The sequence below is a fragment of the Phoxinus phoxinus genome (genome assembly GCF_949152265.1).
Source record: "Phoxinus phoxinus genome assembly, chromosome: 20".
In the NCBI taxonomy this organism is placed as follows: domain Eukaryota; kingdom Metazoa; phylum Chordata; class Actinopteri; order Cypriniformes; family Leuciscidae; genus Phoxinus; species Phoxinus phoxinus.
In genome coordinates this window covers 4,951,877-4,977,116 of record NC_136895.1, presented here as the reverse complement: position 1 = coordinate 4,977,116, position 25,240 = coordinate 4,951,877, and the positions used below count along the sequence as shown (strand labels likewise).

General features: G+C 44.4%; 1 protein-coding gene across 6 annotated transcripts in view; it reads left to right on the top strand.

Annotated features, from left to right (window-relative positions):
- Window positions 1-25,240, top strand: part of klc4 (kinesin light chain 4) — a 49,158-nt gene that overhangs the window by 9,089 nt on the left and 14,829 nt on the right. For 4 of the 6 annotated variants that reach the window (XM_079593650.1, XM_079593649.1, XM_079593648.1 and 1 more), the window contains exons 2-10: window positions 2,852-3,122; window positions 4,762-4,992; window positions 14,579-14,648; window positions 16,194-16,422; window positions 17,314-17,401; window positions 19,095-19,196; window positions 19,864-20,037; window positions 21,667-21,766; window positions 23,201-23,250. In XM_079593650.1, the coding sequence (XP_079449776.1) occupies window positions 2,874-3,122; window positions 4,762-4,992; window positions 14,579-14,648; window positions 16,194-16,422; window positions 17,314-17,401; window positions 19,095-19,196; window positions 19,864-20,037; window positions 21,667-21,766; window positions 23,201-23,250 (1,293 nt within the window). In that variant the 5' untranslated portion in view covers window positions 2,852-2,873. Of the gene's footprint in view, window positions 1-2,851; window positions 3,123-4,761; window positions 4,993-14,578; window positions 14,649-16,193; window positions 16,423-17,313; window positions 17,402-19,094; window positions 19,197-19,863; window positions 20,038-21,666; window positions 21,767-21,885; window positions 22,497-23,200; window positions 23,251-25,240 lie in introns of those variants that run through there. The other 2 variants (XM_079593653.1, XM_079593652.1) reach the window with 1 other exon arrangement.

Here is a 25,240-nt window from a genome sequence, read left to right as displayed (position 1 = left end):
ATCCTGTTTTGTCATTTCCCCCCGACCATGTCACTAGCACCCAGGTGTGAGACATTTCAAACTGACCATCAGATGATCACAACCTCCCTATTGTCCCAAACATCTGGCCTAACAGGTCCAGATCACTGCTGTGCTGAAAGTGAAAAGCAAATGTCTTTGTTGCATTGAAATAATCTTGGATTATTTCCAACCTTACAGTCTACTCTGCTCTAATTGGTAAGATGGCCCAGTCTGTTGTGATTGGTCTACTCTGCTCTAATTGGTAAGATGGCCCAGTCTGTTGTGATTGGTCTACTCTGCTCTAATTGGTCAGATGGCCCAGTCTGTTGGATTCGTCTACTCTGCTCTGATTGGTCAGATGGCCCAGTCTGTTGTGATTGGTCTACTCTGCTCTAATTGGTCAGATGGCCCAGTCTATTGTGATTGGTCTACTCTGCTCTAATTGGTCAGATGGCCCAGTCTATTGTGATTGGTCTACTCTGCTCTAATTGGTCAGATGGCCCAGTCTGTTGTGATTGGTCTACTCTGCTCTAATTGGTAAGATGGCCCAGTCTGTTGTGATTGGTCTACTCTGCTCTAATTGGTAAGATGGCCCAGTCTGTTGTGATTGGTCTACTCTGCTCTAATTGGTCAGATGGCCCAGTCTGTTGGATTCGTCTACTCTGCTCTGATTGGTCAGATGGCCCAGTCTGTTGTGATTGGTCTACTCTGCTCTAATTGGTCAGATGGCCCAGTCTATTGTGATTGGTCTACTCTGCTCTAATTGGTCAGATGGCCCAGTCTATTGTGATTGGTCTACTCTGCTCTAATTGGTCAGATGGCCCAGTCTGTTGTGATTGGTCTACTCTGCTCTAATTGGTCAGATGGCCCAGTCTATTGTGATTGGTCTACTCTGCTCTGATTGGTCAGATGGCCCAGTCTGTTGTGATTGGTCTACTCTGCTCTGATTGGTCAGATGACCCAGTCTGCTCTGATTGGTCTACTCTTCTCTGATTGGTCAGATGACCCAGTCTGTTGTGATTCGTCTACTCTGCTCTGATTGGTCAGATGGCCCAGTCTATTGTGGTTCGTCTACTCTGCTCTGATTGGTCAGATGACCCAGTCTGTTGTGATTGGTCTTCTCTGCTCTGATTGGTCAGATGACCCAGTCTGCTCTGATTGGTCTACTCTGCTCTGATTGGTCAGATGACCCAGTCTGCTCTGATTGGTCTACTCTGCTCTGATTGGTCAGATGACCCAGTCTGCTCTGATTGGTCTACTCTGCTCTGATTGGTCAGATGGCCCAGTCTGTTGTGATTGGTCAGATGGCCCAGTCTATTGTGGTTCGTCTACTCTGTTCTAATTGGTCAGATGCCCCAGTCTGTTGTGATTGGTCTTCTCTGCTCTGATTGGTCAGATGACCCAGTCTGCTCTGATTGGTCTACTCTGCTCTGATTGGTCAGATGGCCCAGTCTGTTGGGATTGGTTTACTCTGCTCTGATTGGTCTACTCTGCTCTGATTGGTCAGATGGCCCAGTCTGTTGGGATTGGTTTACTCTGCTCTGATTGGTCAGATGGTCCAGTCAGTTGAGATTGGTCTACTCTGCTCTGATTGGTCAGTTGGCCCAGTCTATTGTGATTGGTCTACTCTTCTCTGATTGGTCAGATGGCCCAGTCTGTTGTGATTGGTCTACTCTGCTCTAATTGGTCAGATGGCCCAGTCTGTTGTGATTGGTCTACTCTGCTCTGATTGGTTAGACGGTCCAGAAAACAAACATGTAGACAACACGAAACAAACTCTTACAGTGTTTGAGGGTGGGTGAGGACCATTTGTTTCGTGCAGGAAGTAAAACTGGAATTACAGACAACTCATTTAGGCAGTCCAGAATCGCTTCTTTCTTTTAGGAGACAACTCTGTTTATCTGTACTTTGATCTTTGCAGATCTTTTACATTCAGAAACAGCCATATTACAAACACTACGTGAAAGGTAATATCCAAAAAAGCATTATAGGGGCACTTTAATTGTTTCCTTTGTACATTTATTTAACTTGATGTTTAAGATTTATACACAAATGTGTAATGATGCATAATTTTATGTCATCTTTAGCACATCTAAGATTGTATATTTTTTTCATAATGCACATAATAATGTTGTGATGCCTATTGTCTTGTTGCATTTAATGTTTAGATAATTTTTGTGAGTAAAAAATAAATATATAAATTCATTGGTAATTAAACGAGAAAATTCAGCTATTGAAACTTCAATTGAAAATAATGATTTTTGTAATTATTTTTAATTATTCTAATATACTGCCACTCCTAGTTTCTGTGAAGAAAATTAGAAACTTTGTCATCATTATAGCAGAAGTACATTTATTTAACGTACATTATTTAACGAAGTACCAGAAATATAGTAGTACTGGCTGATGGAAAGAAGTGTTATTTTAGCATTAATGTTTTGGTTCATATTTTAAATTAGATTTTTGTTTTAACTTTAATTTTAGTTAAAGTTTTAGTATTTTAGTAAGTTTTAGTTAGTTTATTTATTTATAAGTGAACCTAAATTAAAAATTAGAAATGTTGCCTAGCTGAAAAATTAAAGTTTTTTTAAATATTCTATTTTATTTCAGTTAATGTTTTTTTCATTTATTGAAAATGTTTATGGTTTTAATTAATGATTACAAGTCCTTGAGAATTACACTCTTTTCTTGATTGTATAAATTGGTGATTGCAATTTTTTTCTGGTAATTAATACTGATTTTCACATATGTGCTGCATTTCTTCTAAAGATTTTGTCAATATGTTGCAATTTAATGTGCACAGTAAATAATCCTCAAACCCTGACCTCCTCTATAACCCTTTTCCTTCAAGGCCTCCTGACCTCTATCAGAGCATGTCCACCATGGTTTACCCCCATGAGGAGCGACTCGAGAAGCTGACGCAGGAGGAGATCATCTCCAGCACCAAACTGGTGATTCAGGGTCTGGAAGCTCTCAAGAGCGAGCACAACTCCATCCTGCACAGTCTGCTGGAGACCATCCAGTGCTTAAAGAAAGATGAGGAGGCCAGTTCGGTTCACGAGAAGTCCAACCTTCTGCGCAAGTCGGTGGAGATGATTGAGCTGGGCCTGGGTGAAGCACAGGTGAGGGGCGACTCCATTATGGGGTCCTCGGGGGGAATGGGTATTGATGTGAATACCACTGAATTTGCATTGAATTTGTGTTACTGACTAACAACGTAGGGACCAGACTTACTAAACAGGGCAAAATTAGCATGAGACAGTATTCCCATAAATGCGCCAAAGTTCTGCGGCTGATCTATTGACAATTCGCATATTAAAGAAAAGATCCTTTCCATAACACAATCTAACTATAGGAGCGCTAATTAGCGTAGGGTCGCAAACAAGCAGAGCCAATGATAATCAGGTGTGGGTAATTACTAACAACTAGGGATGGCTGACTCGAAATTGACGTTCCGAAGCTTTTCGAGATCCCGAAGCGCAGATGTTTCAAAACACTGATCCGAAGCGTGATTCAAAACACCCATGTCACGTGACTACGGCCAAATGAAGCTTCGGAGTGTTTGACAAGTGTTTCGACAGGTGGCATGGTCCGCCAAATCAGCGTTTGATTGACAGGGTCGGGAACAGACCACACAATCGCACATCTGTATAAAAGTGAAGTCAACGCATCTTGACCTCGTAGATTTTTGTGAGAGGAGTTTGATTTTGAGATAGCAGATTTTTGGTGATATAGTGAAATTTATAGTGCGATTTGTTTACTTATATTTAGGCTTAGATAGATAGATAGATAGATAGATAGATAGATAGATAGATAGATAGATAGATAGATAGATAGATAGATAGATAGATAGATAGATAGATAGATAGATAGATAGATAGATGGATCAAAAATAACATTATGCACAGTGAGAAGCCTACAGGTTTCACATATTAGAAAAAATACAATAATAAAAAAACAACAAATGTTTTAATGGCTCGTTGTCAAGGTTGTTTCAGATCAACACCTGCAAGTGACCACTAGGTGTCACCGTTGAGACGGGTGTCGGATTATTTCGAAGCCTCGACACAATATGGCACATTTGCTTCAACCGTTTCATTGTTTCACAAAGCCTCGATCTGCCCACCACTACTAACAACGCAGGCACAGCGATTAAAATAGTGTGGCTGGGCAAACTATGCGTTCGAATGGTGTCTCCCTCTGGCTTTCCAGATAAATGAACACGAGTGGAGAAAACTCTCCCTTCTATCTGTTCTCTCACGTTCCTCTTCATTCAGTAATGATGTAAAATGGCGGTAAATAAAATTTCATTTTGTATATGCCAAATTTTAACAAAAATATTTAAAGTGAAACTGAAATGGCGTGTGGCAAATGCACTATACAATGTACTTCTCTAATTCGACACAAATAGGTGCGCTTTGCGCGTGCTTTTCTTTCTTTATGTTAATTGCATTAAATAAGTTGCCTTGGAATCCACTGTAAGTCACGGCACATTTCAGATGATAAAAACACTACTTATATTACGGAAAATACGCCACTGAAAATGTCCCCTTATCTTTGACAATTTGTTTTACTTGTCGCATTTCATTCTGGGATGGCCTTATTGGTTTGTGAAAGGTACATGTGATTTTGGATTGGATTTGGACTCACTAAGGATTGACACAAATATAATATGTATTTTCTTCAGATTTGCTCGGCATGAAAAGACAGTGTGCTTTCAAAGGTAACGTGTTATAGTAAGAGTTATTATAATGTGTTCAGGTGATGATGGCGCTGTCCAGCCATCTGAATGCCGTGGAGTCCGAGAAACAGAAATTGCGCGCTCAGGTGCGACGGCTCTGTCAGGAGAACCAGTGGCTGAGGGACGAGCTGGCAAACACTCAGCAGAAACTCCAGAAGAGTGAGCAGAGCGTCGCACAGCTGGAGGAGGAGAAGAAACATCTGGAGTTCATGAACCAGCTCAAGAAATACGATGATGGCACCTCGCCAGAGGTGAGTCTTGCTATAGGTGATGAACAGCACACTGGTACAAGAAAAGCAGAACAATACCATCATGGTCATGAGCTAGGCAGGTGGAGCTGGGGAGGTGGAGGGGTTCAGAGGAACACTGATGGACTATTTTAATGTTGAGCCAGCGATCTCATTGGCTGCAGGATCAGCAGAGGCCAATCAGCTTGTGCCATGTGGTAATGATGCGATTGCTTGTAGATTGCATGTAAAGGACCATCGGCCTGCGCCCTCTAGAGTTTCATGACTACCGTATTTTCCGGACTATAAGTCGCTCTGGAGTATAAGTCGCATCAGTCAAAAAATTCGTCATGAAGAGGATAAACATATATAAGTCGCACTGGACTATAAGTCAAAGTATTCCGAAATTTACTTCACAAAATCCAAGACCAAGAACAGACATTTAATCTGGAAAGGCAAGTTCCCTTTCGTTGTCACTTCGAGTTACGTCGAATGACGACGAATGGGGTTCGCTTAGAAGCCTATCCTCTTCGAACAGTAATAAAACGAGCCAATGGCAAGCAAATGCCATGGGTCTGCTGTGGGTATAAAGTCCGCCCCACCTTGGGTCCGCCCCATGCCATGGGTCCGCCCCACCATGGGTCCGCCCCACCTTGTGGGTATAAAGGAAGTGAGCTGGCAACATGCAGATATGTTTTCGCTTTCGGAGCCAAGAGCATTCTTCACTCCACAAGCCATTCTGAGATCATCTCTCTTCACTCTTCGAGACGAGCTACTCTTCAGAAGTGTTGGTGTGACGGCGAATTCCAGCGAGCTTCATATTGCCTGCCGATCTGCGCAGTGGTCTGCCAGTCGTGTGTCTCTCCCTGGGCGCTTCAACACTGCTGTTTGAGTTTTATCTCTCTAAAAGAGCTGCACGCGGCACGTCTTTTTAAAGACGGTTCGCCCGTGTGTTTCTGGGTGCGATACACAGATTAAATCAGCTGATGGGCACGGACGCTGTCTGATGTGTTTGGGCAAACGCACAGACAGCGTTCGTGGATGCGTCATGTTCTCATTGCGGGGACATGACCATCGCAATGTAACGATCGAGACTCGATGACCTCCTCGAGAGAGAGTCCCCTCATCCACACCCCGATCTATTCTCTCCGCAAGAGGGAATACTTCGGCTGGTGGCCAGGGTGATCAGAGGCTGCTGTGTGGAACCAACCCGACGATCTATCCTCGGTCCACACACTCCTCTTCACATTGCAACCCGTGTGGTATCCGGATGAGATCGCTGACCAGTCCCAGCCAGAGGTCGCGGGCTGGTCCAACATTTCATTCGATGCCCCGGCAGATGAAATCTTGTCTATCGCCGCATCACAAGGTGGGCGTGAGTACGCTGGAGAAGACTCGGCTGTGCTGCCTCCTCCGGGTGTGCCAGCATTGCCCGAGTCTGAACCAGAACTCTGCCATGCTTCCCCGGGCAGTCGCGAGCATTTGGGCTTGTGTGGAAGACTCCGCCATGTTCCAAGTGCTTAAGGCTGATGATCGGTTTTTGGGGACGCACCGGCACACGTCGGCCCGCCCCCAATTCCTTTCTTCCTGGACGTGCATGAAGAGGTCATGAGATTACTCAGCGGCCTCTTCCGCCTTCTCTGCCCTCGATGAGGTCGCGGCCAGTGGGTACACTGGGGTTCCCCCTATGGAGTGTTCTGTGGCAACACAACTGTGTCCCCACAGCGTCTCCACTGGCGTGGTGGCCCTAGGCACCCACCCACCCCAAAGCATGTAGGTTTTTGTCTACTCCGGTGGCAGAGATCTATAGAGCTGCGGGGCTGGCTGCCACCTCACTGCATGCTATGCCCATCCTTCAGGTCTACCAGGCCAGGGGTGCTCATTGCTAATGCACGAGGGTAGGGCTGGTCCAGGGCTCTTGCAAGAGCTGCGTGCCGCCACCGACCTCGCTCTACGGGCGACGAAGGTGACCACACGCTCCCTGGGTCAGGTGATGTCCACATATGTGATCCAGAGACAAAAACTGGCTTAGTCTGGTTGATATGGGCGAGGCTGAGCGAACCCGCTTCCTCAACTCCCCATATCCCAGACTGGCCTCCTCGGCGGCGCAGTCGAGGACTCTGACCAGAGTTCTCGGCTGCCCAGAGCAGACTGAGGCTCTGATCCCGCGGCCAGCAGCCGCCGGCTCAGCTGCCTCATTCCGCTCGCCGCCGAGGGCGCCCTCCTGCGACACTCCCTGCCGGCCCAGGCCGTGCCGTGGAGGTAGTCGCAGGAAGGCGCCCCAGCCCGTACCAGCCCCGCAGCAATGCGGTGCTCCCGTTACGGGCAGCTCAGAGATGGGTTGCAGTTCTTTCTAGGAGGTGGTTGCAGGGCCACTCCTTCCCCCGGTGGTGGAGTTCCAAAGAACTGTCTCTCCCATCTCTGAGCACACAGAGTTCTCGGACGACAGTGCGCGCCACCCTCGGGTCCCGCCACTCTCGCCCTCCTCTGTCACAGAGTTCTCGGATGACAGTGCGCACGCTCACGGGCCTCGCCACTCTCGTCCCCCTCTGTCGCCAGACCCCTGCCAGAGCACGCCCCTGTGGAACGCTGGTCCTTCCCTGGCCTCCTCTGGCAGGACGCGGCTAATGACCGTGCCCCCACACCGGGCCGCTATGCCACCCACGTCTGGGCCGGTCATTCCGCTTCGCTGCACCCCCGGGGGGACGTCTGTCGTTCGCATGACCCCGCTGGCACAGTCCGTGGGAGCCTGGTTAGAGCTTCCCCGCTGGCTCGCGCGAACCATCAGACTCGGCTATGCGATTCAGTTTGCACGGTCTCCTCCCCGCTTCAGGGGAGTCCGCTTCACTATGGTCGGTGGCAATGCCCTGTCATGAGAGCGGAGGTCGCCACCCTGCTGGCGAAGGGTGCGATCGAGACTGTCCCTCCAGCCGCAATGAGGTCCGGTTTCTACAGCCCCTACTTCATTGTCCCCAGGAAATCCGGTGGGTTATGGCCAATCCTGGATCTGCGCGTCTTGAACCGTTCCCTTCACAGGCTTCCGTTCAAGAGGCTCATGGCCAAGCGCATTTTCGAATGTGTGCAGCCACAGGATTGGTTTGCAGCGATCGACCTGAAGGACGCCTACTTCATGTCTCCATTTTTTCTCGACACAGACCGTTCTTGCGGTTTGCTTTCGAGGGGCAGGCATACCAGTACGCAGTTCTCCCATTCGGGTTGGCCCTGTCTCCTCGCGTCTTCACGAAGGTCGTCGAGGCAGCCCTTGTGCCGCTACGGCAGCACGGGGTTCGCATCCTGAATTATCTCGATGACTGGCTAATCCTAGCTCACTCTCGGACCAGGGTTGCGAACACAGGGACCTAGTGCTCTGGCACCTAGCCCGTCTGGGCCTTCGGGTCAACTGGGAGAAGAGCAAACTTTGCCCCGTGCAGAGGATCTCTTTTCTCGGTAGGAAATTCGACTCGGTCGTCATGTGCGCGCAGCTTACGAGCGAGTGCGCGCAGTCACCGCCGACTTGCCTGAGACAATTTGAGGGCAAGAGGGCTCCTGGGGCATATGGCATCTGCAGCCGCGGCAACGCCGCTCGGATAGCTTCATATGAGACCGCTTCAGCACTGGCTTTGCGATCGAGTCCCGAGGTGGGCATGGCGTCAGGGCACGTTCCGAGTACCAGTTACTCCGACCTGCCATCAGACCTTCACCCCGTGGACGAATCTCAGCTTTCTCGGGCCGGAGTGCCCTTAGAACGATTTTCCAGGCATGTTGTTGTCTCAACGGATGCCTCCTCCACGGGCTGGGGCGCCATGTGCAATGGACATGCTGCCGCGGGCTCCTGGACAGGACCCCACCGCCTATGGCATGTCAATTGCCTCGAGTTGCTGGCAGTACGTCTCGCTCTGCACCGCTTCCGGGCGCTGCTCAAGAACCAGCACGTACTAGTCCCATCAGACAATACCGCGACAGTAGCGTACATCAACCGACAAGGTGGTCTACGCTCCCGCCGTATGTCGCAACTCGCCCGCCACCTCCTCAGATGGAGTCAGAAGCATCTGAGGTCGCTTCGAGCCATTTATATTCCGGGAGACCTGAACTGTGCAGCCGACGAGCTCTCACGGCTTCAGCCTCTTCCGAGAGAATGGAGACTCCATCCCCAGGCGGTCCAGCTGATTTGGGATCAGTTCGGGGACGCATAGACCTGTTGCCTCCCACGACTCGTCCCACTGCGCCCAGTTTTACTCCCTGACCGAGCTCGGCACGGACGCTCTGGCGCACAGCTGGCCCCGGGGCCTCCGCAAGTATGCGTTTTCTCCAGTGAGCCTTCTTGCTCAGACCCTGTGCAAGATCAGGGAGGACGAGGAGCAGGATATATTGGTTGCGCCGCACTGGCCCACCCGAACCTGGTTCTCCGAACTTGTACTCCTCGCGACAGCTCCTCCCTGGCCAATTCCTCTGAGGAAGGACCTCCTTTCTCAGGGACGGGGCACCCTTTGGCACCCTCGTCCCGATCTCTGGAACCTCCACGTGTGGCTCCTGGACGGGACGAGGCAGGTTTGAGTACCCTACCACCAGCGGTGGTGGCTACCATCACTTCCGCTAGAGCGTCGTCCACTAGGCATGCCTACGCGTCGAAGTGGAACCTCTTCGTCTCTTGGTGCTCTTCTCACTCAGAAGACCCCAGATCATGCCCGATCAGTGTCGTGCTTTCCTTCCTGCAGGATGGGTTGGAGCGAAAGCTGTCTCCCTCCACCCTGAAAGTGTATGTTGCCGCTATTGCCGCACATCACGACGCAGTCGAAGGTAAGTCCGTGGGAAAGCACGACTTGGTCATCAGGTTCCTGAGAGGAGCGAGGAGACTACATCCTCCTCGCCCTCCTCTCGTTCCCTCTTGGGACCTCTCAGTGGTTCTAACTGCCCTGCAGAGTGCTCCCCTTGAGCCTCTGCAATCAGTGGAGCTTAAGTTCCTGTCAATCAAGACAGCGCTCCTGGTTGCATTGGCCTCCATCAAGAGGGTAGGGGACCTGCACGCATTTTCTGTAGACGAAGTGTGCCTGGAATTCGAGCCGGCCTTCTCTCACATGATCCTGAGACCCCGGCCTGGATATGTGCCCAAGGTTCCCACCACTCCCTTCCGGGACCGGGTTGTGAACCTGCAAGCGCTGCCCCTGGAGGAGGCAGACCCAGCCTTGGCATTGCTCTGTTCAGTACGCGCCCTCCGTGCTTACGTAGACAGAACGCAATGTTTCAGGACCTCAGATCAGCTCTTGTCTGTTATGGTGGGAAGCTGAAGGGAAAGGCTCTCTCCAAGCTTAGGTTGTCTCACTGGATAGTGGACGCCATTGCTTTGGCTTACCAGCAGCAAGGTTGACCATGCCCCCTTGGTGTGACGGCCCACTCCACCCGGAGTGTGGCCTCCTCTTGGGCTCTAGCGCATGGCGCCTCGCTAACAGACATCTGCAGAGCTGCAGGCTGGGCGACACCCAACACATTCGCCATATTCTACAATCTCCGAGTGGAGCCAGTGTCCTCCCGTGTACTCGCTTCAACCAGCCGGTGCTAGGACCCGCTCAGGTGTCTTCGCTTGCTCGCCATTCCACTCCACGGACTGGATACGTGCGATATTCCTCAGGTTAGCCTGATAAGCCCTGAGTTCCTCCAGCGCTGTTGACGTCAACGCCAGAGTTATGCCTCCGGCAGCTTTCGCGTTGGCTAGGTGCCTCCATGTGCATGGTTCCCCCGCTGGGCGACCCCCACGTGTGTATTTCCACTGTAAGCCTCTCTCGAGCATGTGTCTTTCCCTTGGCAAGCCAGTCTGCCACCCCTGGGGTTGAAATACTCCACCCTACGGGCTGGACACCCCAGTGTTTTCCGTATGCACCCCCCTCCGGGTCATATGTTATTCTTAAGTCCCCCCTTCGGGCGGGCACTGATTGCATATTCCACTGATATATGCTCCCAGTGTACCTTGGTATTCCTGTGTTAACCCTCTGGAGTCTAAGGTGTTTTTGGGGTCCTTGAGATGTTTTGATATGCCCTGATATTTGTATTTTTTTCAGTTGCTTATAAACATATTAATGGCAAAGGTGTAATTACACTCTATTTAGCACGAACATGGCTATCATAATATGTGAGCAACATGTATGTACATGTTTGCATTTTTGAGAGAATATTATTTATGCGTGGTTATTCAAAAAACTCAAACTTAAATGTTCTGATATAAGACCACAAACGACCAACTTCACATATTTCCACAATACTTTTGACTAATGGATGTTGTCGGCTAGAGTTTTTACTCCAAAATGATCTGAAAATCATCCGGGCTAATCGTTCACATTAAACAATAGATTGATTTAAATTTTGTAAGACACTTTTTGTTTGGAAAGGCAATATGCAGGGGGGCGTGAATGATCCAACAAGGTCATGAATAATGTCCTCATTTACACCTGAGGAGACAAAGAAGACCTGGTAATGCTGCATACTAATGAGCCTTAGGTGTCACTGTGGCTACAAGAAAAAATGCAAAGACAACTCACACACATATATACATACATACATACATACATACATATATATACCGGTATATATATATATATATATATTACTACAGAATTGGTTCAGAGTTGGAAACATCTTGAAAAAAAAGTGTATTTTTCCACAAACTGTATACATAAATTGTATAATATCCAAGGTAAACATTTCTAATTGTGCAGTTAATTCTCATTCGTATTTTCAGAAAGTTTTGGATTATGTAGGCTATCCTCTCCCCAAATTTGTCACTAATAAAACACAAAAATAATTTATAGAGAAGGCTTATATTGACCTTTTAAGATTTTGTTTGCACCTTGTAAATTAGGTTTTGATGTGGCAGTAAAAGCTTTATAAATAATCCATCCAAAACGAAATGTTGTCTTTCATATTTCGTCTGTAACATATGGTCTTTTATAATATAGCCTATATTAGGGCATAAATGTTAATTTGCAGTTTAATATGTTGCTTATACAAATACATTTTATTTAAACGTATTCAGTCGATTTTTACTCATCTCAGTAGGCAATATAGATAGTTTGCTAAAAGCGAAACTCGCGCGAGCTGTAGTAAACAACAGCATGCGCTGTGCATTCATTCAAACACAGAAACGCGATTCAAATTTAAACAGTCTTTTGCGGTTTACAGACACCATTTCATATCGCGATTAGAACAAAGCACTTACTGATCATCTGCAGCTGGATCCGTTGTTAGGCTACTCCAGCACGTTTGAGGTAACATTTCCAGGATTATCACGATATTATTATTCCTCACAGCGAGTGTGTTCTCCAGCTGTTGTGGGCGTTGACTGGTTTGCATGTGTTGCTTCAGATTAGAATTTGAATAGCGCGCGCTCTCGATGGGCGTGTCACATTAGCAGATAATGAGCTGGCAGAAAGATAATGAGGACGGCTGATCTCTCGCTCTTTATATATAGATTACATAAACAGAGAATATTTCTTTTAGTTTTGAATTAGATAATTTAAAACTACACACTTAAATGATTATAGAGATATATATCTCATGTCTGAGTGAATAGTATTCGCTGAGTTTTATTTGAGTTTAAAGACGTGCTTTAGAAAAAAAGTTCACGGAGACGGAGAGGCAGAAAGCACTCCCTGTTTACTTTCTTTATTTTACAAAAGCACAATATTTTATTTCGATTGTAAGTGGACACATAAAAAAGTAAACATTTAACAGCTTATTTTTTCATATTTCTTAAGGCTGTATGACCAAAACTGACTGAGTATTTTAGGTTTATTTTGCTGCTATGTAAAAAAAAACGAGCAAAACGCGCCCGCGCGTTTTCCGACCTCAGGGGGTTAAGTAGGAGTCCTTCGTCCGTGCTAGTCACGACAGGGAGCTCAGACTTACGCAGGGCACTGGAAGACAGCCGAGGTGGCGTGATTGGACTGGGAACCCCATTCGTCGTCATTCGACGTAACTCGAAGTGACAACGAAAGGGAACGTCTCGGTTACGGATGTAACCCTCGTTCCCTGAGTAGGGAACGGAGACGTTACGTCTTCCTGCCACTTCCGCTGTACCGCTGGAACAGCCGAGTTCAGCCTTGGCTCCTTCAGCGAAGAAACATATCTGCATGTTGCCAGCTCACTTCCTTTATACCCACAAGGTGGGGCGGAGTTATGCTATGCAAATTCAGCAGACCCATGGCATTTGCTTGCCATTGGCTCGTTTTATTACTGTTCGAAGAGGATAGGCTTCTAAGCGAACCCCATTCGTCGTCATTCGACGTAACGTCTCCGTTCCCTACTCAGGGAACGAGGGTTACATCCGTAACCGAGACGTTATTCAGCTGCACAACAGCACACAGAACAACAGCTGAATAGTGTCCGGTGTGTTAGCGTAACACATTAACAGTTATTCCGCTACACAACAGAACACAGAACAACAGCTGAATAGTGCCCGGTGTGTTAGCGTAACACATTAACAGTTATTCAGCTGCACAATAGCATAAAGAATATATACCTGGGAGGCTGAATAGGCTAAACTAACATTAGCCAGCGAGTCCAACAAGTTACCGGTAAGCAAGTTCACCAAGCTCCCGATCTCACTCCACAACACTGAATACATTGAGTTCTTCCTCGGTGTCGCTTCTGAACAACTCCGCTAACTAGAGCGCCCTCTCGCGGCTGTAGACGGTAATGCTTTCTCTTGGTTCATCTCAGTCAGAATGAATTAATTTTGATATGTAAGTCGCACCTGACTATAAGTCGCAGGACCAGCAAAACTATGAAAAAAAGTGCGACTTATAGTCCGGAAAATACGGTAACTATATAAGAAAAGGCACACTTAACAGTATGAATGTTCATGATGCCAGGTTCAACTTTCTGTGAAAACTACTAAAACTTCTAAAACCTGGTGTCATTATTCACATTTGTCTGTCCATTTAAACAAAGCAAGTTGACTTTTGTTTGGAAATTTATTTGGAAAATATGTTTATCTTTTGTGTTTATTTTTATACATTTATATGTCATTTACCAAATTAAAAACTAAATTACAACATTCTGTGCAAGAAACCATGACTAACATTATAAATGGACTTATTAGTGGAAAACGAAGAACTTTTGTGTCTTGAATCTCCTCTGCTGCTGTAGCCTGACTCTTCTCGGGAGACGAGCAGTGTCCTTCTTCCTGTTTGTGTAGCCAGCATTGATTTATTTGCCTCGTAGATCGATAACTCTGTTTCGCTGGATGGAGACGTGCCTCATCGTTACTGTGTGATGAATAACTAAACTGTATTTTCTGGCAAACAGGACGTCCTCTCCTTCATTTTTCTCTTTCTGCTGTGGGAGGATTTGAAGACATTATCTGCTCAAATGACAGTTGCCTCCAGCTTGTCATTTATATTTCATGAAACGATGTTTCATGCTGTTACTTCCTGAATTAATGGAGCCATTAACATTTAGAGACTATAAAGACAGTCATGCATGGACAGCGATGCAATTGACTGTAGAAATTCACAATGAAATGTACATTATAAGACAGCACAGACTGATTACGAATAATAATTATGCCAAATTTAATATTTTAATGATTTCAAACTGATTTTTTTTGGTTTTGTTTTAGGAAGAGAAAAATAGTGAGACTCCCAAAGATGCCCTGGACGATTTGTTTCCCAATGATGAAGATTACCAGGGTAAGGCAGTACAAAAATCACATGACACAGTCCTAGTCATGTATTTTATGAATATAATGTGATAGATATTATTGGTCACAGGGTTTACTTTCGCTATGTTCACTGTCAATCCAAATCCGATTGGAATCTGATCTGAATTGTTGACTGTCCACACATTGTGTGTCTCGTGGCGTTCTTCCAAGCCTATTCATTTACAAACACAATGTAATATCAAATTTAGCATTTTAATCAAGAGTAAATTTTTTGTTAACCTTTTATCTTATGTCTTGGGAGTAACGCAATAATATTGTATCGTGAGTTCAGTATCGTGATAAGTATCAAATCGTGACATGAGGGTATCGTTACACTGCTAGTATTAATGGTTGTCAGTCTCTTGTGGCCAGACTCCATTACGCTCTACTACCCAACAGTCAATGCGGCGTTATGTTACCAAAGTTTGGACCCTGATGTCAACCACAAGAATGGCATTTTGGACAGGGCTAGAGAAACCAACCATACAATCCATTTTTCCATATTAACTATAGGCCTAGTTTTGTTTCTATCCACCTACTTTTATGCAAATTGTGGGATATCACATTTAAAAAAAGCACTGAATGGAAATGCCAACTTGCACATTCATAAAATGATTAAATTGGATAATTGGTGTATAATTTTTTATCCGATAAGAAGACCTGCGCATAAACTACGATGAAAACACATTTACTGAATAAATCCGTCGATGCGCAACAGAAACCTCAGGTGACTTCGCCTCAGCAGAGGCTGTGATTGGATATTAGTCCAGGCGTTTTAAGCCAAAATGGGGGTCAACCATGAACAAATTGCAACAGAATCAAACTCAACTGATTTTGTATCCTCCATATGTCCTGATTAAGGAGAAAAAGCCCAGAAGAATCCCATTAGGGGAAAGTTTCGAAAAAGACCCAAATATATCCTATTCATACGCATATTCATTATTTTTCTCACATGAATAGGGTAAAAAAATAACATTTAGATATCACCATGAAAATTACTGAGTTGATTACTTATATCAAGACAAACAAAAAATGTATTACAAGTTTTTTTTTATTGTTTGTTAACATGGACAAACGGTGCATAATCTAATTACAGATGTGCTCATTTTGCATAAATGCCACAACTTTTCCATATGGAGGATACAAAATCAGTTGAGTTTGATTCTGTTGCAATTTGTTCTCCCTTTTTTCCTAAAACGCCTGGACTATATCTGGTTTAACCAGCGGACCAATCGCATCGCAGCATCTCAAATGTTGGTTTGGTGGCTCTGAAACGCCTGAGTGCTTTGAAACGCAATAAATTTACGATGTACAGGGGAAAAAAGCCACAGTTTCTTCTCCGATTGCCGCAACAATTATTACCGATATTTTGCGCAAATTTAACAGGAAGTGACGCTTTTGTCCTGTTAAACACATGGGATGGAAACAGTGCTTTATACCAAGTGTTTTATGCGCTATTCAAATTTTGTGCACAAGTTAAATCCCACATCTGTATGGAAACTCAGCCATTGTGTCTCTCTGTCGCCCCCTTCAGTCTCCCACCAGCACAACAGCGCCGCGGTGGCTGCCGCGCAGCAGGGCGGGTACGAGATCCCGGCGCGCCTCAGGACCCTCCATAACCTGGTGATCCAGTACGCAGCCCAGGGCCGGTACGAGGTGGCCGTGCCTCTCTGCAAACAGGCTCTGGAGGACCTGGAGAAAACCTCTGGACACGACCATCCCGATGTAGCCACCATGCTCAACATCCTGGCTCTCGTCTACAGGTGTGTGTGTGTGTTTGGTCATGCCCAGGCCCAGGTCGAAGCAAATTTCAGTCACACTCGTGTCATTCCAAACCTGTATGTTCTTAGTTACATGACACACAAAAGGAGACGTTCTGAAAAATGGCTCTTTCAAGCATCATACAGGACTCAAAAGCCTCATTACAATGGCCGACACACCTATATTTGAAGCTTTTCAATATTTTCATTGAACAAATAAGGACTTAAATTACTTCAAGCTTGTAATTTAGTGCAAAAGTACAACTTTTATGACACTTTTAAATATATATTTCAAGCAAAATCGAAGAACAAACTAATTTCGAACAAAATCAGGCCAAAACTAATTTAGTTTGGAGTTTGTTTAAGAAGTTCAAAAAGTGGCTGGTAAACATTTTCAAATTCAAGCGAAACCAAAGATCGAACTGTTCATTTCGAACAAAATCAGAGCAAAGCGGAGTTTGTTTGGAGTTTGTTTCGGGAGTTGTCTGGCAAACTTCGCTCTGGCTGGTAAACACCTTCAAACTCCCATTGGTCAGTGGTGATGATGTAATAGGTGGGCGTGGCTCTGAGGCTCCGCCTTCTTTTACATGGGAATCTTCATGCTTACAAGGAAAGTCATGCTGGTTAACCAGCTTCATCAACTCGGCAGAGCACTGTGTGAAATAAGTCTGTTTATGTGTTTTTAATCATTCTATACATTTCAAATTATTTCAGGTTTTTTATTTGTGAAATTCCTGATTATTGTTAGCCTCCTCTGTCATAAACGGACAATTGTACAATTCATGGAATACGAATTCTCTATTACTTAATGTGAAAATATAGTTAATCAACAGAAGTTTGCCCACGGAAATAAGCCTTTTGAAATAAGACTTTATTGTATTTCTTTTCACTCAGGGACCAGAATAAATACAAGGAAGCGGCCCATCTTCTTAATGATGCCCTGTCAATCAGAGAAAAGACCCTGGGCAATGACCACCCTGCTGTAAGTAACTCAAAACAGGAATCTGAACACTGAATCTGTTTTTGTGTAAGTGAGATGAGTAAATGCATAATCACACATAGGGCTCTATCTTGCACCAGCGCAAATTACTTTGTACACGACGCATGTATCATTCCTATTCTGCACCCGCGCACAGCGGACTTTCCCTCCACAGACGCACGTCGGTAAATTAGGGAATGAACTTGCGCTCGCGGGGGCGGTTCAGCGAAAAGAGGAGCGTGATCCGGCGCAAACGTTCCCTGGTGATATTCTGCAGTTCCAGAAAACAACTCCGCCACTGACCAGGAGAAACCCAGTCTAAAGACAGCGGCGCCGCGCGTTAGTCATGTGCTATTTTAAGAGCGCGTGCTTGGCCATTATGTAGCGTGTGAACAACACACACACACTTTGATTCTCTAATCTACACAGACGCAGCAGTTTTCATTTTTGCAAATCATACATTATTACAAGGAAAAATATTAACACACGAGGGAAATCATTGTTGTGTCCGTGAAGATGTGGAAAAATAGGCATAAATCTAGAAACACATTTACCCAAATTATTCAGGCTAATTGTAGTAATGACGAATCAAACCTGTTTGATCAATAGTGGCGAGATACATCGGTATATAAGGACATCTGACAAAGTGAGTTGACAAAATCCTGAAGACTGAAATCACCGTCACCATCATGTAAGTTGCGTGCGCTGGCAAACTCGCCGTTATAATAGCAATCCGCCATGGAACAAGCGCGCTGGCTCTTAAAGGGAATGTGAGAGGACGCTCTGATTGGTTTATTTCACGTTACGCCCAAACCACACCTATGAATAATGAAGCTACTCAGACCAACACATTTTAGATTTGCGTCGGGCGCAAGAGTCGTTTATCCCGCCGGTATAATAGCAACAGCGCCTGGGATCCGCGCACAAAGTTACTTGCGTTTGGCGTTTGATACTTGCGTTTCAGAGCGCTACAATAGTGCCCTAGATCTACAATAAGCATCATGTTCACACACAACGCCTCTGCACTTACTCACGATTCCTCTCAACATGAGGACAGGAGAGCTGTCAGTCAATACATGAGAAAACAAAGTGACTTCTATTTATTATTTGAAAAAGTAACTCAGATATTTTGTTGTAAATTGGAAAGTAATGCGTTACTTTACTAGTTACTTGAAAAAGTAATCTGATTACATAACTTGGATTACTTGTAATACGTTTCCCCAACAATTACTCCAAATACAGGGACGTATGTATAGTAGTGCTTGTGGTTATCTAGTATACTTGCTACCAAATGTCTTGAAATATTGAATATCCTTCAAAGATTCAGTGCACTGACAGGGAATCTTCTCAGGAGTTTAGCTAAGGTTGTGGCAAAGTTATGACCTAACGTTCTTCCAAAACGTGTATAGAATGTTAAAAGTTATCAATGTTCTCAAAAAACACAAAAACATTATATATTGTATAACATTATTTACAAAATACATTAAGTATTTTTCCCATAATGTTTGCAAAATAAATTAAAATGTTCCCTAAATGTTCTAATGGCCAAGAATATAAATAGATAAATAAATACATGTTTAAAAACTGACGTTTAGAGCATTCAGAGAACTCAACTCAATGGGAATGTTAGCAAGGCGTTCTTCGAGTATTTTCTGCCAGCTGGGTAATCAGTGTGTGTATTGTGTGTCTAACGCAGGTGGCGGCCACCCTCAACAACCTGGCGGTCTTGTATGGAAAGAGAGGAAAATACAAGGAAGCAGAACCGCTGTGCAAGAGAGCCTTGGAGATCAGAGAGAAGGTACTATCACAAATTTGTTGGCGTACAAAAGCCTCTTTTCTCGATTGATTAATATGATATTTAAATAAAAATGTCTTCTCTAACTTGTTAGTCATATTGTAAAGGCTCACAGCGAGTAAACAACAACAGTGACAGCGGTGAGAAAACAGCAGTTTAGAAAGCATGTGGATGTATTTGAACGAGCTCTGCAATTCGGCACTCCAGTAAAGTCACGTCACATTACTCATGTTATTTATACAGCACTTTACAACTGTAAACTCTACTCAAACTGTAGAGCCTTGACGCTTGCAACGTCAAGGTCATGGGTTCGATTCCCAGGGAAAGCAAGACCTAATAAGAGTGTAAAAATGTGTACCTTGAAATGCAATGTAAGTCGTTTTGGATAAAAGCGTCTGCCAAATGCATGAATGTAAAATCTGACCTCGACTGACTGAACAGAAGAAATGAACCAGAGAAAAATTACATGCCAAAGAAGGCGGAGCCTCCGAGCCACACCCACCTATTACATCATCACCACTGACCAATGGGAGCAAACTTTTCTGGAAAGTCAAGCAACTCCAAGCAAACTTCGTTTTGTCCTGATTTTGTTCGAAATAACAAGTTTGATCTTTGGTTTCGCTTGAAGTATATCGGGGCTTTAATTATTTCACTCTCTTTCATTGCTCAGGTGTTGGGACGGGACCACCCGGACGTGGCCAAGCAGCTGAACAACCTGGCCCTGCTCTGTCAGAACCAGGGCAAGTATGAGGAGGTGGAGTATTATTACTGCCGGGCTCTCGATATCTACGAGAAAAGACTCGGACCGGATGACCCAAATGTTGCCAAGACCAAAAACAACCTGGTGAATATAATCAGCACTCATCTTGAATCCAAACGGCACATGTTGTGCACAACAAAACAGCCTCGTTCATTGTTTAGAGATCCATTTGCAGTGTAAAACATTTAAAAAAAGAGAAAAAGACACACATTACACTATATATATCGTCGCTGCCCGATGAAACTCACGTATGTCCAAAACGGTTACTTTTCAGGAAGTGAAAAAAACACTGTAATTTCAAAAGCAGTTGAACGTAGCGTTGTCATACTTGGTACGGCATCTTTAAATGTAACCATATTCTTGCCAGTGTAATGATATTATCCACATTTGACCAAAATCGAGTTTAAATGGACATATTGCATATTTTACAGTAACGGTGGTCGATACGTGTTCTTCCGATCATTAATTAAAATGGCCAAGTCGCGTTGACAGATGAATAGGCTACGCTCAGTTTATTAAATAGCCTACGTCTCAGTTTATTAAATGTCTTAAAATACCTTTAGAATGACAATACAACCGTTATAATGCAGTATTTCACCTGCCAGAAAGTGAATATTTCGCAAAACTGCAACGGAAACAGTTTTTGCACATTTACAGTCACCTGACTTTTGGGGTCCGTGTACGCAAATAATAATATAATTATCATCATTATTTTAACATTTATTAGGCTACATATTTAGAAGACGCTTTTATAAAAAAAATGAACTAAGCAATTTGTCAAATGTCATTCATAATACGGTTTAGACAATAATAATACAGGGCTAAAATTATCACAAATAAACACGATTTTGATGCATATCCAAGGGTTAGTGAGGAGTGTGGAGCGCGCACTGCATGGCACGGAGGCGCGGGCGCGAACACTTGCATTTTCCTATCAACAGTGGAAAACAACTTAAAATATACTCTATTATTTCTGGTCATACAGAAGATAATAATACATTATTCGCAACTACTTTTATTTGTGTAAACTCACAATAACAAGAAAACGTGCTTTTGTAAAATAAAATAAAACAATCAGACGCGCTTTCATGATCTCCGTGAACTGGAGCGCGAGAACTGAAACTAAATATAGCCTATAGGCCTGAAATGTCCACTTTAAAACGAACAAATTCGAATCGAAAGCTAATACCTTCTGATTATGGAATCCGTATGAAAGGTGCATTTCTCTCTAAAGGCGCATCCGCTTAACAGCGGAGATGGAGATATGTTTTAAAACAACAGTTTATTAAATAAACAATTAAAAGGCCTCGTTATTTTTTCAGACACGTTTATTATCATGATTAGCCTATAAATCACCGGTTTAAGATGAAACTTCACGAGACCGGCGCGGCGAGATGCCTCCACAGGGTGGGCGTGATTGACAGCTTTGACACCAAATGGATATACGTGAAAATCAGATGACATGATTTCACAACTTTTCATTGGTCATTTAGATATGTGAAGCATACTGTATACGGAAGTGAACCTGGACACTCTATCCGTCGAAAAATCTCAAAATCGGCAAAATGGACATGCGCGGGTTTCATCGGGACAGCGAGGATATATATATGATATACCTATACACTACTGTTTAAAAGTTTGGGCTCTGTAAGATCCTACATTTAAATGTAAGTGCACGGCATAGTTGTTAACAGTTTTGTGTTCCCCTCGCAGGCTTCATGCTATCTGAAGCAGGGCAAGTACAAGGAAGCTGAGATTCTCTACAAAGAGATCCTGACGCGCGCCCATGAGAAAGAGTTCGGATCTGTAGATGGTACGACCAGTGCTTGATCATGGCACTTCATTATTCATTAGCTGACAGACTGCATGCTTCTTTCTTACTAAAGTCTGGCAACATTATAAACCTGAACTATTGTCATTGCTGAATGATAGAAATTGATGACCTCAGCATATCGTGACCCTTCTGCACATCTGGCCTGTGGTTTACAGCCGTGGATTTCACAGAAATCCAGCAGCAAGCACAACCAATAACACATCTTTTTTTAGTGGCATGAACATAGGATTAGTTTACACTTCCTACTGGAGACATCGGGGTTTGGGGAGGAAATGTTATGAATATTTGTCTTGCCATATATTTATATATGTTTTTCTGTGAAGATGAAATGTCTTTCAAATATAAACGCTATATTAGCCAAGCAAAATACTCAATGTGAATGTTTAAAAAATAAATGTGAAAGCAGAAGTGCGAAGAGCTTTAGTGTACGAACAACTCAACATGGTTTGTATGTGTGATTTCCCTCTCGTTTGCTTCTTGGAAGTTTTAAATCTTTGAGTTTAAGTTCTGTATAAACAGTCATTCGTTCTATCGCTTTCTTTTCCTTTCAAAATATCATCCATTTATTGTCATTATTATTTTATTTTGTTTTTTTTTAATGTAAAAGATTGATTATCTTTTCAGAACAGGCCGATTTGTCTGTTGTTTGATTTTGTTAATCATTTTATGTTGATTTTGCACTTCATTCCAATAAATCAACTTGATTATTTTCTTGATTTCTCTACATCTTCTGTTTCACATGTTCCCAGCTAACAGGGAACGGTTTCAGAACTTTAGCTAACGTCAGCACAAAACATTATTTATATGATATCGTTCATAGAGCTGAAAACGTTTAGCAGGACGTTCATAAAACGTTTTTTTTAATGTTACCACTTGTTTCAGAACATTCAGAAGTAATGTTCGCATAATGTTTGAAGAATGATAAAAAAAGTTCCCTTAAAAAAACGTCTTTAAAACATTTACGTTGAGAACATTCAGGGAATCTTCAGTAAGAAACTTTGTATTCCTTAATGGGAACGCTAGGAAAACGTTCTTAGAACATAATGTTGTTAGCTGGGTTCATGCTAAATTAATTTTTTGTGAACTTGACATTTTTAGTACATGTTCATGTACATGACAGAATTTTAAGAAATTAGTGTACTGCAGTTGTTAGATCCTATACGGGTAGTGATCTGAACAAGTATTAAACTTAACTAGTTTGTAACCTAAATCTAAAATTGAAAGAGTCGTATCTAGAGATCAGAATATCATGGCACAGCAATACCCTGGCAGGTTTTGCTAAATCTATGATAATGATTTTACAGTAGTAACAATAAAATTGGAAACTATATTATTTGGCAGAAACTGTTTCTGATATTTTGGATTGGTAATGGCCGACTACAGTAGCAGAACACTGTTTCTCTGTGTCTACAGCTGAAAATAAACCCATCTGGATGCACGCTGAGGAACGAGAAGAAAGCAAAGTAGGTTTGTGTGTGTGTGTGTGTGCATGCAATACTGATATGCTCATGTGGGCAGATGATATAGTGGGTATAGAGAGTCACCACACACAAAATAGTCACCTTCTGTTGCTTGCAGCCTGAACTAAAAAAATACGTCTCAGGTTACGCATGTAACCATGGTTCCCTGAGAAGGGGAACGAGACGCTACGTCATCTAGATGGCGCTATGGGGAATTCCTCTGGCTTGACCGGTGTCTGAAGCATGAGTGTAAACATAACAATGAACTTGACATTGTGGCAACCGGTGACGTAACTGCAGGTGAGACTGAGAATAAAAGGGCACCTGTGAAATACATCGTCCACTTCTTGAGGGAGACATGTGCAGGAGTACCTGGAGCATGGCAAAGGAACACAGCGTCTCGTTCCCCTTCTAGGAGAACCATTGGTTATATGCATAACCTGAGACGTTCCCTTTCGGATCGGAACTCGTGCTGCGTCCCCTAGAGGGCGCTATGGAGAGCTTAAATACCCACCAAGCTCTGCAGAGCGGAGGCCTACAATTACTCTTATAAGGAGAGGAAGCCTAGCAACACACCGCTTTAAGGGAGTGGCCAGGGAGGCTCGCAGAGAGCTACCATGCTACCTGCCGGAGCTCTAGGGATGAAGGCCTCAACACTGCGTCCTATGCCTATAACAATAGCAGGTGCAGTTCAGGGGAGCCAAATAGTGCTCCATTTTCAAGGAGTAACCAAGGAGGCTCACAGAGAACCTAACAGAGAACCTAACAATTTGGTCCCTAGCTGACTCAGAGGACGGAGGCCTGAGCACTATGTCCCAATTAAACCACCTAGGGGCACCAAGGAGGCTCGCGCAGAGAGCCAGCAACTCAGTGCTACGGCATAACTTAGCTCTAAAAACGGAGGCCTAAGCAAGATGACTCTCTGAAACGAGAGGAGGCCTAACTACGTTCTACACTCAGTTCAGCTTACAAGGAGGCTGAAAAGAGCCTAGCGACTAGAGAATTGCTATGCAAGCAGAGAGACCTAGGAAACATTCTGTAAAGAGAAGGCCTGGAAATGCTCTAAATAAAAGCAGTAGCCAAGGAGGATCAAAATGAGCCTAACAAATCAGTGCTACTACCCAACCAAGCTCTAAGGACGGAAGCCTCAACTGAAGTTCTCAAACAAGAGGCCTGCCACGTCCTACGGTAAGAATAGCTAGCAAGTAGGCGCACCGAGTGCCTAACATCTTGATTCTGTTGACCCAAGCGGATCTCTGAGGAGTGGAGGCCTCAGCCGAAACTCTCTAAGCAAGAGGAAGCCTAACAACACTCTTCTGTAGAGGCAATAGGTAAGGAGGCTCAAAGAAAGCCTAACAACTTGGCAGTACTGCCTTGTCGAACTCTAGTGGTGGAGGCTGTAGAGACTCTCAAATGAGAGGAAGCCTAACAACGCCCCACACTCAGGACAGCTCCCAAGGCTCACGGAAAGGAAGGCGGAGGTGCTTCCTAACACAAAGAGCCTAATTGCCTGATCGTGCTCTGAGGATGGAGGCCTCAACATGACGACTCTCAAAAGTGAGAGGAGGCCTAACTACATCCAACACCCAGGACAGCTTACCAAGGAGGCTACTAAAACGCCTAACTACTTGATATTGCTATCCAGGGGGAGCTCCGAGGAGTGGAGGCCTCTACAAAGCAACTCTATAGCGAGACGAGGCTTAACAATGCTCCATAGAACAGGCAGTAACCAAGGAGGCTCAGGGGGAGCCTAACAACTCAGCACTACCGCCTAGTCGAGCTCTGAGGACGGAGGCCTCAGCATGACGACTATCTAAAGTGAGAGGAGGCCTAACTACATCCAACACCCAGGACAGCTTACCAAGGAGGCTACTAAAAAGCCTAACTAATGATATAGCTAGCTAGGCATAGCTCTGAGGAGTAGATGCCTCTATAAAGTGACTCTTGCCTTCACTTCCTTAAACTTCCCGACCACTGCCTCAATGGATGTACC